The sequence below is a fragment of the Bombina bombina genome, chromosome 11 (genome assembly GCF_027579735.1).
Source record: "Bombina bombina isolate aBomBom1 chromosome 11, aBomBom1.pri, whole genome shotgun sequence".
Lineage (NCBI taxonomy): Eukaryota > Metazoa > Chordata > Amphibia > Anura > Bombinatoridae > Bombina > Bombina bombina.
The window spans coordinates 177,925,546-177,938,156 of record NC_069509.1 but is presented as its reverse complement, the minus strand read 5'-3'; the positions used below and the strand labels follow the sequence as shown (position 1 = coordinate 177,938,156).

Here is a 12,611-nt window from a genome sequence, read left to right as displayed (position 1 = left end):
TTGAAGGGTAGCAGACTAGCAAGTTATGTAGTAGTTTGCGGAAGCACTTAACAAAGGGTGGTTGATTCATGGAATGAACTTCCATTAGAGAGGTGCTTGTGACATACTGTCTGAGAATGCCTGAGATAAGACTATCCTATGAACTAATTAAGGTTATACTTTATAGGCAACATGGGCAGACTTCGTGGCCCAAGGTCCTTATCTGTTAGAATCTGCTTCTATATTTACCAATAGTTTGTAAAGGTCTCATGTTCAAAGCAAACTTAAAGGGACAGTCTCGACCAATACATAATTTTGATTACTTATTGTTATATACCGGAGAAGCATCTTGCAACTGGTCCCACATCTATAAGCTTGTGATAAGTACATAAAATATAAAAATAATAGTAATTATTAAATGTCTGCTAAGCTCCACCCACTTATTGAGTGTATATTTTGGTATAAGTTTCTCCATTCATTATCGGCTCAGGAATGTTTTCCTACTCGCACATACTGATTTGTGCATGTGCAATTTGAAATAGGTAATTATAAAATATTAAACGTGCACTGCTAAACTGTCATTCAAGAAGACAGCTGTGGGCAGAGCTTGGCAGGCATTTTTTGCCTTCTAACAAATGATGAATTAAGTTTCATGTACTCATTACAAGCTTATAGATGTGAGAGCCATTGCAAGATGCTTGTCTGGTATGTAACAAGTAGTAAAGAACAAGTATTATGATGACTGTCCCTTTAACAAAAAACAAACACTTATAACTCCAATGTGAAATATTTAGATCAGTATCTTATCTAAAGCGGCCGTCTGGTAGAGGGCCCATGGTCTTCTGCAGTATGGTTTGTTCTCTGACCACAAGGGGGCAGCAGAGACCTCTCAAGCGTAAGTTGGCCGCTAATGCTTTGCAATACAAGTACATCTGGCATTAATTGCTCTGCTTTTATGTTCCTAGGAAATTATTTATAACACATCCCTTGCCGAACTGGAAAAGAGATTAAAAGAGGCTCCGTTCAAACCCCCTAAAGTTGGTAAGGATTCAAGAACCAGTTGGCTTCTCAGCTATCTATTAAAATCTGTAATTGGTTTGTGTACTTTTTTTCAATAGTATTTTCAATACTTCTGCTCAGTGAGATTTCAGACAGCCGTTAAGAGTATTTATGGGGTGTACATTTTGGTCTCTTTCTGCTGAGGATGCTCTTAATAGTTCAGCTGTGTATATAAACTAAAAAGAACAATCTATCGCAAATGGCCTTTATTTGCCCATGCAATTGCTTTTCCATTAGGTTTCATTATCTTAACCCTTTAAGTACGACAAATGCTAAACTTTTACTTTATTACTTTCATAGTTTATTTGGAAGAAGCCATCTGATATTGAGAAGCTTCATAATGAAAGATGGGATTAGTTTAAAAGGAAATGTTTGATCCTAATGTATTTTCCATCCAAGCATGGGTTCAAAAACGTCAAAGATAGTTTCTATATGTGGAAATAAATCAATTTATGAAATTTTAAAAGGATAACTTTCCTTGTTAAATCAAATGTATATAATTTATAAACTGATGTTCCTGTTCCTTTTTGTCTGGTGTCGAGCTGTGGTGGAAGTTATCGGCCAATAAGCAACCGGTCCTTCAGTATAAGTTATGCACAACGATGCATTACCCTTTCCTATCAATAACCATTTTGAAATCACTTAAAGGGATATTCTAGTCAAAATTTAAATGCACATAGTTGTTACACATTTGAATAGAAACATATTTGCTGTACAATATACATGTACTGGCAAAATGCTTCCAGTAAGTTATCACTGTTTTATCGCTGTTTTAGTGCAAACATTTCTCCAACATAGGTGTGTCCGGTCCACGGCGTCATCCTTACTTGTGGGATATTCTCTTCCCCAACAGGAAATGGCAAAGAGCCCAGCAAAGCTGGTCACATGATCCCTCCTAGGCTCCGCCTACCCCAGTCATTCTCTTTGCCGTTGTACAGGCAACATCTCCACGGAGATGGCTTAGAGTTTTTTAGTGTTTAACTGTAGTTTTTATTATTCAATCAAGAGTTTGTTATTTTGAAATAGTGCTGGTATGTACTATTTACTCAGAAACAGAAAAGAGATGAAGATTTCTGTTTGTATGAGGAAAATGATTTTAGCAACCGTCACTAAAATCCATGGCTGTTCCACACAGGACTGTTGAGAGCAATTAACTTCAGTTGGGGGAACAGTGAGCAGTCTCTTGCTGCTTGAGGTATGACACATTCTAACAAGACGATGTAATGCTGGAAGCTGTCATTTTCCCTCTGGGATCCGGTAAGCCATGTTTATTACGATTGTAAATAAGGGCTTCAAAAAGGGCTTATTAAGACTGTAGACTTTTTTTTGGGCTAAATCGATTGATTATTAACACATATTTAGCCTTGAGGAATCATTTTATCTGGGTACTTTGATATAATAATATCGGCAGGCACTGTTTTAGACACCTTATTCTTTAGGGGCTTTCCCAAAGCATAGGCAGAGCCTCATTTTCGCGCCGGTGTTGCGCACTTGTTTTTGAGAGGCATGGCATGCAGTCGCATGTGAGAGGAGCTCTGATACTTAGAAAAGACTTTCTGAAGGCGTCATTTGGTATCGTATTCCCCTTGGGGCTTGGTTGGGTCTCAGCAAAGCAGATACCAGGGACTGTAAAGGGGTTAAAGTTCAAAACGGCTCCGGTTCCGTTATTTTAAGGGTTAAAGCTTCCAAATTTGGGGTGCAATACTTTTAAGGCTTTAAGACACTGTGGTGAAAATTTGGTGAATTTTGAACAATTCCTTCATGTTTTTTCGCATTTGCAGTAATAAAGTGTGTTCAGTTTAAAATTTAAAGTGACAGTAACGGTTTTATTTTAAAACGTTTTTTGTACTTGTTATCAAGTTTATGCCTGTTTAACATGTCTGAACTACCAGATAGACTGTGTTCTGAATGTGGGGAAGCCAGAATTCCTATTCATTTAAATAAATGTGATTTATGTGACAATGACAATGATGCCCAAGATGATTCCTCAAGTGAGGGGGAGTAAGCATGGTACTGCATCATTCCCCTCCTTCGTCTACACGAGTCTTGCCCACTCAGGAGGCCCCTAGTACATCTAGCGCGCCAATACTCCTTACTATGCAACAATTAACGGCTGTAATGGATAATTCTGTCAAACATTTTAGCCAAAATGAACACTTATCAGCGTAAGCGCGACTGCTCTGTTTTAGATACTGAAGAGCATGACGACGCTGATATTAATATTTCTGAAGGGCCCCTAACTCACTCTGATGGGGCCAGGGAGGTTTTGTCTGAGGGAGAAAATTACTGATTCAGGGAACATTTCTCAACAAGCTGAACCTGATGTGATTGCATTTAAATTTAAGTTGGAACATCTCCGCATTCTGCTTAAGGAGGTATTATCCACTCTGGATGATTGTGACAAGTTGGTCATCCCAGAGAAACTATGTAAATGGACAAGTTCCTAGAGGTGCCGGGGCTCCCAGAAGCTTTTCCTATACCCAAGCGGGTGGCGGACATTGTTAATAAAGAATGGGAAAGGCCCGGTATTCCTTTCGTCCCTCCCCCCATATTTAAAAAATTGTTTCCTATGGTCGACCCCAGAAAGGACTTATGGCAGACAGTCCCCAAGGTCGAGGGAGCGGTTTCCACTTTAAACAAACGCACCACTATACCCATAGAGGATAGTTGTGCTTTCAAAGATCCTATGGATAAAAAATTAGGTTTGCTTAAAAAGATGTTTGTTCAGCAGGGTTACCTTCTACAACCAATTTTATGCATTGTCCCTGTCGCTACAGCCGCATGTTTCTGGTTCGATGAGCTGATAAGGCGGTCGACAGTGATCCTCCTCCTTATGAGGAGATTATGGACAGAATCAATGCTCTCAAATTGGCTAATTCTTTCACCCTAGACGCCACCTTGCAATTGGCTAGGTTAGCGGCTAAGAATTCTGGGTTTGCTATTGTGGCGCGCAGAGCGCTTTGGTTGAAATCTTGGTCGGCTGATGCGTCTTCCAAGAACAAGCTACTTAACATTCCTTTCAAGGGGAAAACGCTGTTTGGCCCTGACTTGAAAGAGATTATCTCGGATATCACTGGGGGTAAGGGCCACGCCCTTCCTCAGGATCGGCCTTTCAAGGCAAAAAAATAAACCTAATTTTCGTCCCTTTCGTAGAAACGGACCAGCCCAAAGTGCTACGTCCTCTAAGCAAGAGGGTAATACTTCTCAAGCAAGCCAGCTTGGAGACCAATGCAAGGCTGGAACAAGGGAAAGCAGGCCAAGAAACCTGCCACTGCTACCAAGACAGCATGAAATGTTGGCCCCCGATCCGGGACCGGATCTGGTGGGGGGGCAGACTCTCTCTCTTCGCTCAGGCTTGGGCAAGAGATGTTCTGGATCCTTGGGCGCTAGAAATAGTCTCCCAAGGTTATCTTCTGGAATTCAAGGGACTTCCCCCAAGGGGGAGGTTCCACAGGTCTCAGTTGTCTTCAGACCACATAAAAAGACAGGCATTCTTACATTGTGTAGAAGACCTGTTAAAAATGGGAGTGATTCATCCCGTTCCATTAGAGAACAAGGGATGGGGTTCTACTCCAATCTGTTTATAGTTCCCAAAAAAGAGGGAACGTTCAGACCAATCTTAGATCTCAAGATCTTAAACAAGTTTCTCAAGGTTCCATCGTTCAAGATGGAAACCATTCGAACTATTCTTCCTTCCATCCAGGTAGGTCAATTCATGACCACGGTGGATTTAAAGGATGCGTATCTACATATTCCTATCCACAAGGAACATCATCGGTTCCTGAGGTTCGCGTTCCTGGGACAAACATTACCAGTTCGTGGCGCTTCCTTTCGGATTAGCCACTGCTCCAAGGATTTTCACAAAGGTACTAGGGTCCCTTCTAGCTGTGCTAAGACCAAGGGGCATTGCTGTAGTACCTTATTTGGACGACATTCTGATTCAAGCGTCGTCCCTTCCTCAAGCAAAGGCTCACACGGACATTGTCCTGGCCTTTCTCAGATCTCACGGATGGAAAGTGAACGTGGAAAAGAGTTCTCTATCTCCGTCAACAAGGGTTCCCTTCTTGGGAACAATAATAGACTCCTTAGAAATGAGGATTTTTCTGACAGAGGCCAGAAAAACAAAACTTCTAGACTCTTATCGGATACTCCATTCCGTTCCTCTTCCTTCCATAGCTCAGTGCATGGAAGTGATCGGGTTGATGGTAGCGGCAATGGACATAGTTCCTTTTGCACGCATTCATCTAAGACCATTACAACTGTGCATGCTCAGTCAGTGGAATGGGGACTATACAGACTTGTCTCCGAAGATACAAGTAAATCAGAGGACCAGAGACTCACTCCGTTGGTGGCCTGTCCCTGGACAACCTGTCACGAGGGATGACATTCCGCAGGACCAGAGTGGGTCATTGTCCACGACCGACGCCAGTCCTGATGGGCTGGGGCGCGGTCTGGGGATCCCTGAAAGCTCAGGGTCTTTGGTTCTCGGGAAGAATCTCTTCTACCGATAAATATTCTGGAACTGGAGAGCGATATTCAATGCTCTCAAGGCTTGGCCTCAGCTAGCGAGGGCCAAGTTCATACGGTTTCAATCAGACAACATGACAACTGTTGCGTACATCAACCATCAGGGGGGGACCAAGGAGTTCCCTGGCGATGGAAGAAGTGACCAAAATCATTCTATGGGCGGAGTCTCACTCCTGCCACCTGTCTGCTATCCACATCCCAGGAGTGGAAAATTGGGAAGCGGATTTTCTGAGTCGTCAGACATTGCATCCGGGGGAGTGGGAACTCCATCCGGAAATCTTTGCCCAAGTCACTCAGCTGTGGGGCATTCCAGACATGGATCTGATGGCCTCTCGTCAGAACTTCAAAGTTCCTTGCTACGGGTCCAGATCCAGGGATCCCAAGGCGACTCTAGTGGATAGCACTAGTAGCACCTTGGACCTTCAAACTAGCTTATGTGTTCCCGCCGTTTCCTCTCATCCCCAGGCTGGTAGCCAGGATCAATCAGGAGGAGGGCGTCGGTGATCTTGATAGCTCCTGCGTGGCCACGCAGGACTTGGTACGCAGATCTGGTGAATATGTCATCGGCTCCTCCTTGGAAGCTACCTTTGAGACGAGACCTTCTTGTTCAGGGTCCGTTCGAACATCCGAATCTGGTTTTCACTCCAGCTGACTGCTTGGAGATTGAACGCTTGATCTTATCGAAGCGAGGATTCTCAGATTCTGTTATCGATACTCTTGTTCAGGCCAGAAAGCCTGTAACTAGAAAGATTTACCACAAAATTTGGAAAAAATATATCTGTTGGTGTGAATCTAAAGGATTCCCTTGGGACAAGGTTAAGATTCCTAGGATTCTATCCTTCCTTCAAGAAGGATTGGAAAAAGGATTATCTGCAAGTTCCCTGAAGGGACAGATTTCTGCCTTGTCTGTGTTACTTCACAAAAAGCTGGCCGCTGTGCCAGATGTTCAAGCCTTTGTTCAGGCTCTGGTTAGAATTAAGCCTGTTTACAAACCTTTGACTCCTCCTTGGAGTCTCAATTTAGTTCTTTCAGTTCTTCAGGGGGTTCCGTTTGAACCCTTGCATTCTGTTGATATTAAGTTATTATCTTAGAAAGTTTTGTTTTTGGTTGCAATTTCTTCTGCTAGAAGAGTTTCAGAATTATCTGCTCTGCAGTGTTCTCCTCCTTATCTGGTGTTCCATGCAGATAAGGTGGTTTTACGTACTAAACCTGGTTTTCTTCCTAAAGTTGTTTCTAACAAAAACATTAACCAGGAGATTATCGTACCTTCTCTGTGTCCGAAACCAGTTTCAAAGAAGGAACGTTTGTTGCACAATTTGGATGTTGTTCGCGCTCTAAAATTCTATTTAGATGCTACAAAGGATTTTAGACAAACATCTTCCTTGTTTGTTGTTTATTCCGGGTAAAAGGAGAGGTCAAAAAGCAACTTTCTACCTCTCTCTCTTTTTGGATTAAAAGCATCATCAGATTGGCTTACGAGACTGCCGGACGGCAGCCTCCCGAAAGAATCACAGCTCATTCCACTAGGGCTGTGGCTTCCACATGGGCCTTCAAGAACGAGGCTTCTGTTGATCAGATATGTAGGGCAGCGACTTGGTCTTCACTGCACACTTTTACCAATTTTTACAAGTTTGATACTTTTGCTTCTTCTGAGGCTATTTTGGGAGGTTTTGCAAGCCGTGGTGCCTTCCATTTAGGTGACCTGATTTGCTCCCTCCTTCATCCGTGTCCTAAAGCTTTGGTATTGGTTCCCACAAGTAAGGATGACGCCGTGGACCGGACACACCTATGTTGGAGAAAACAGAATTTATGTTTACCTGATAAATTACTTTCTCCAACGGTGTGTCCGGTCCACGGCCCGCCCTGGTTTTTTTAATCAGGTCTGATAATTTATTTTCTTTAACTACAGTCACCACGGTACCATATGGTTTCTCCTATGCAAATATTCCTCCTTAACGTCGGTCGAATGACTGGGTAGGCGGAGCCTAGGAGGGATCATGTGACCAGCTTTGCTGGGCTCTTTGCCATTTCCTGTTGGGGAAGAGAATATCCCACAAGTAAGGATGACGCCGTGGACCGGACACACCGTTGGAGAAAGTAATTTATCAGGTAAACATAAATTCTGTTTTTTCTGTGCATGTGTAGCATAGCTAGATATTCTCAGTGCGCCAGCATTTTAAATATTGCAGCGGCTCAGAGCACTAGTGCAGAAAGGGTTAAGCTTGCAGGTAAAATCAGATCTCATTATTTTATCACTGTGTACACATGTGCTTCCTTATCTTATATCTGTCTGTAAACCGAAGTTCAATACGTAGGGCAAGATCTATCATTGCTATTCTCCTATATTTGCACCTAAATGCCCCTATTAAAAAATGCGCCTAGAATTGGAAGTTCGACTGCAAAATTCTCATACTCTGTTAGCGTTCTTGGTGCACAGGTGCATCAAAGAATTAAATTAGATCATTTGTTGTATTTCTAGAATACACTTTATTAATTGGACTTTTACATATTTAATTTCTTTTCTCCTATAGTGAACTTGTATTTTTCCTGGAAATTCATGCATGAAATTTCTCAAACTACTGTGGAGAACAGTTTTAGAAATCTATTCTATACCAGTTGTAGAAGCAATGTTTAGAAAAAAAATGGCTCAGCAAGGCGCAAAAATATATAACGCAGCACACTAACTTATATTGGTGCGCCAAAAAAATAATTATATATGGAATGCTAAATTGGAAAAATTGATAGGAGTAAAATAGAAAGTTGCTTAAAAATCTGAATCCTGAAAGAAAAAATTGGGAGTTTGTATCCCTTTTAAGTACAGAAACTTTCCGTATAGATGGGGATACCACAGGCTAAAACAGCCATTTCAAATGCAGAAATAAGGGCGATTTGTAAACAATTTAATACTCCAGCACGTAAAATGGATAATTGAGAACAAATTAAAAGGGAAAAAATGTTCGCGTAAACTGTCTCTTTAAGCAAAACATGCCCAGATAGAGCAGAGAACTGTTGTGTGTCATGCCCTTTAAAGTGAATGTCAATTTTCAGCAATGAGTGCCTGATTTTTAAAAATACTTTTAAAAACGGGCACTTTCATTGATGAAAGTTTACATTGCACCTGATTTGTAGAAATACTTAGCTTTTTACTACATCAAAGCCGGATCGATGATCCCCCGCCTTCTTCCTGCTGTACAACCACAGCAATGACGAAACTGGCTTTCTCCAATCACAGCCGGGCATCACGAGATGGGCGCTCTGGGGTGCAAGCCGTGATTGGAGGAATACGCCCCTGTTTTTAAAAGTATTTTTAAAAACCGGGCACTCATTGCTGAAAATTGACATTCACTTTAAGTTTTGTTGCTTTTTTATTTTGTTTTTGTTTTGTTGACCATCAGAATTTTTGGTTTCTCAGACAGTTCAGATGGGTTCCCAAGTTACAATACGGCTACAGAACAATTGCACGAGGCTGGCTACGATGCCTACATCACAGGCCTGTGCTTTATTTCAATGGCCAACTATTTAGGTAAGGTTTATTCGTTGCTTTTAGTTACATTTACACAATATCTGTCTTATGGTTGTCTACTTAATCAATAGGTACGTTCCTGAGCCCCCCAAAGGGCCACATATCTGCGCGATCAAAGATCATCCGCCCATTTTTTAACAAGTAAGTTTGAATGTGAATCATTTTAAACTCCTCACCTTGAGTGATCTGCTTTTCTTAAAGGGATATAAAGATAAAAACTTGTCTTTCAATTTGAAATAGAAGCATTTTTTTGCAGTATTCTTTCATTAGCAAAAATGCTTCTAGTAAAAGTAGTTACGTTTTTTTCAGCAGCATACGCACATATCCTGTGAGGGCCGTGCACCACTATTCAAATACCACAGCTTCTCAGTCAGCGGTGCCTTGTATGTAACACATCTTTAGAAGCAATATGCCCCACCACCAGCTATTTGAGCAGACATACTGTTTGAATACTAGTGCACGGCCCTCACAGCATATCTGCATATGCTGAGGAAATACTAGGAGCATTTTTGCTAAGGGAGTATATTGCTTCTATTTTACATTGAAATGCTCAAATGCACATTTTATATTTGACCTATCAGAGATCTCTTTAAATTACTTACTAGTTTGATTTTTCACATTCTCATCTATACGGTTAACTGCCAGACAAAGCTGCCAGTTTCTGCCATTCTCCTGTATCTAATATGGTTGAGTGATATTTGTCTGGATTTCTGCGTACGACAAATGTTTTGGCGTTTGGCCCATGACATTCCGAGCTATCTTATCAGCTACTTACAGCTTTCATTTAGCACAACGTAAGGTTGTAAAATACTTATTAGAATGTTAAAGGGACACTCAAATTAAATGTTCATGATTCAGATACAGCACGTCATTTTAAACAACTTTCCGATTAACTTCCATTAAAAAAAAGTGCACAGTTTTATATTTACACTTTGTCACCAGCTCTCGCTGAGCATGTGCAAGAACTCAGACTATACATATATGCATTTGTGATTGGCTGATTGCTATCACATGGTACAGGGGGAGTGGAAATAGTCATAACTTTGAAATTTGTTATTAAAAAAAAAATCTACTACTCCTTTGAAATTCAGAGTGAATGCTATTGTATTGCCTTGTTATCTTGCATTTGTTTATGCTAAACTGCTGTTTACTGGTCCTTTAAAGTACAGAATCAGTTTCTTCCCCTTTTTACAATAACTTTCTAGAGGGGGAAGAAAACACATTTTGTTCCAGCATTTTATATTTTGCTGTGTGAAAATACTTTTTAAAATGGTTAATAGTCCGTTTCACTTATGTACCACGCCCCATTTTATTTCCAAATTTGGATGCAACAGTGGCTGGAGCATACACATAATATGCCGAGTGACTTCCGAGCACAATTTTTACAATGTATTTAACATATTTGCAAGGATTAAACACATAGTAAAAGGAATTTAATTTAATTTTTTTTTTGTTTTTTTGTTTTCAGTATCCCTTTAAGAGTTGAATGTTGCAGTAGGAATGTACCCTCTCTCCCTTACCCAGGAATGCAGTCTGTTTCCCCTTTCCGCTACCCTTGCAAGAGCTCCATTCCTGAGGCCTATAATATTTCTTTAGCACCACCTATACGTAAACTAGAGCACTGGTTTAACTCTTTCAGCATAGTGCAACTAATTTGTATTTTGTCTTTTAAACTTTCAAGGATTATTTATTGAAGCGTGTAACCTACATGAAGCATTGAATCGTAAACGAGAAAGCAAATAAGCTGTCTCTCGCACATCCCCCAACACTGCATATTGTAGTATGTGAGGCAGGGAAAAGGGTGTGCACGAGCGGTTATTTGTCTGATGAATTTACTGCCTTGCTTCCTGACTGAGTGTCTTAAAGGGACATTAAACCCAAAATTTTTCTTTCATGATTTAGAAAGAGCATGTGATTTTAAACAACTTTCTAATGTACTTCTATTATCTAATTAGCTTCATTCTCTTGATATTCTTTGCTGAAAAGCATATCTAGGTATGATTGGTAGATGCACATAGATGCCTCGTGTGATTGGCTCACCCATGGGCATTGCTATTTCTTAAACAAAGGATATCTAAAGAATGAAGCAAATTAGATAATAGAATTCAATTGGATGTTATTTAAAACTCTAGTAGGCACTGTACAAAGGGTTGCTGTGTGTGACGTGTTAGTTTTGGGCCATGTTGCTGTTGGATCATTTTTTACCCACTTAATTGACAGCATGCAGCTTTGATTCGACCCAGTTGCAAAACAGTGAACTGGAAGATTTAAACTTAAAGGGACACTGAACCAAATTTTTTTTTCTTTCATGATTCAGATAGAGCATGCTATTAATCTAATTTTTTCATTCTCTTGCTATCTTTATTTTAAAAGCAGGAATGTAAATATTAGCAGCCCGCCCATTTTAGGTTCAGCACCATGGATAGTGCTTGCTTATTGGAGGCTTACATTTACCCACCAATAAGCAAGCATAATCCAGGTTCTCAACCAAACATGGGCTGGCTCCTATGCATCACGTTCCTGCTTTTTAAATAAGGATAGCAAGAGAACGAAGAAAAAATGGTAATAGGAGTAAATTAGAAAGTTGCTTAAAATTGCATGCTCTGTCTGAATCATGAAAGAAAAAAATTGGGTTTAGTGTCCCTTTAACATGGCCGTAACGAGGGACAGTCTAGTCAAAATTCAACGTTCATGATTCAGATAGGGCATGCAATTCTAAACCACTTTCCAATTGACTTATTACATTTGCTTTGTTCCCTTGGTATTTTTGAAAAGCTTAAACCTAGGTAGGCTCAAACTGATTTCTAAACCGTTAAACGCCTCTTGGCTCAGAGCATTTTGAAAGTTTTTCAGTTAGACAGTACTAGTTCATGTGTGTCATATAGATAAAATTGTGCTCACTCCCGTGTAGTTATTTAGGAGTCTGCACTGATTGGCTAAACTGCATGTCTGTCAAAAGCACTGAGATAAGGGTGCAATCTGCAGAGGCTTATATACAAGGTAATCAGAGGTAAACAGTATATTTATTACCCATTCCCCAGTTTTGCATAACCAACAGTTATATTAAGGGATTATCTATCTTTTAAACGATAAACATTCTGGTGTAGACTGTCCCTTTAAATACCAGCTATATGATTTATTTTTAATGGAAACTGTTGCAATATAACAGAAATTGTATTTTCTTTTAAACCAAAATATAAATGCACTCAAGTTGTAAGTTAAGGATACTTCAATATCCTGTGTGTGTAGTGCACTTGTTTATTTTGTCTTTGGTAAAAAATCAAATTATAACACTAGTTTACATTTTGACTTCAAGGTATCAACTCTAGACTACTGTGTGTTTAACCCACGCAAAGGGATTAATACACAGTAGAAATACTGCTCGGACTTGCAGAGCACTGCTGGTCCTTGATTGAAAATGCCACCTGACCTGCAGAAGTGCTGAGTCCTGAGTGGTATTTCTACCCTTTACGTGGGTTAAACACAGTATTCTAGAAGTCGATAATCTTCAAATTACATTTTA

The 12,611-nt window shown here is 40.3% G+C and overlaps 1 protein-coding gene across 1 annotated transcript in view; it reads left to right on the top strand.

Annotated features, from left to right (window-relative positions):
* PARN (poly(A)-specific ribonuclease) overlaps positions 1 to 12,611 on the top strand; it is a 250,366-nt gene that overhangs the window by 33,751 nt on the left and 204,004 nt on the right. Inside the window, exons 16-18 of the mRNA XM_053694700.1 lie at positions 945 to 1,020; positions 8,978 to 9,088; positions 9,160 to 9,229. Coding sequence (XP_053550675.1) covers positions 945 to 1,020; positions 8,978 to 9,088; positions 9,160 to 9,229 — 257 coding nt within the window. The remainder of the gene's footprint in view (positions 1 to 944; positions 1,021 to 8,977; positions 9,089 to 9,159; positions 9,230 to 12,611) is intronic.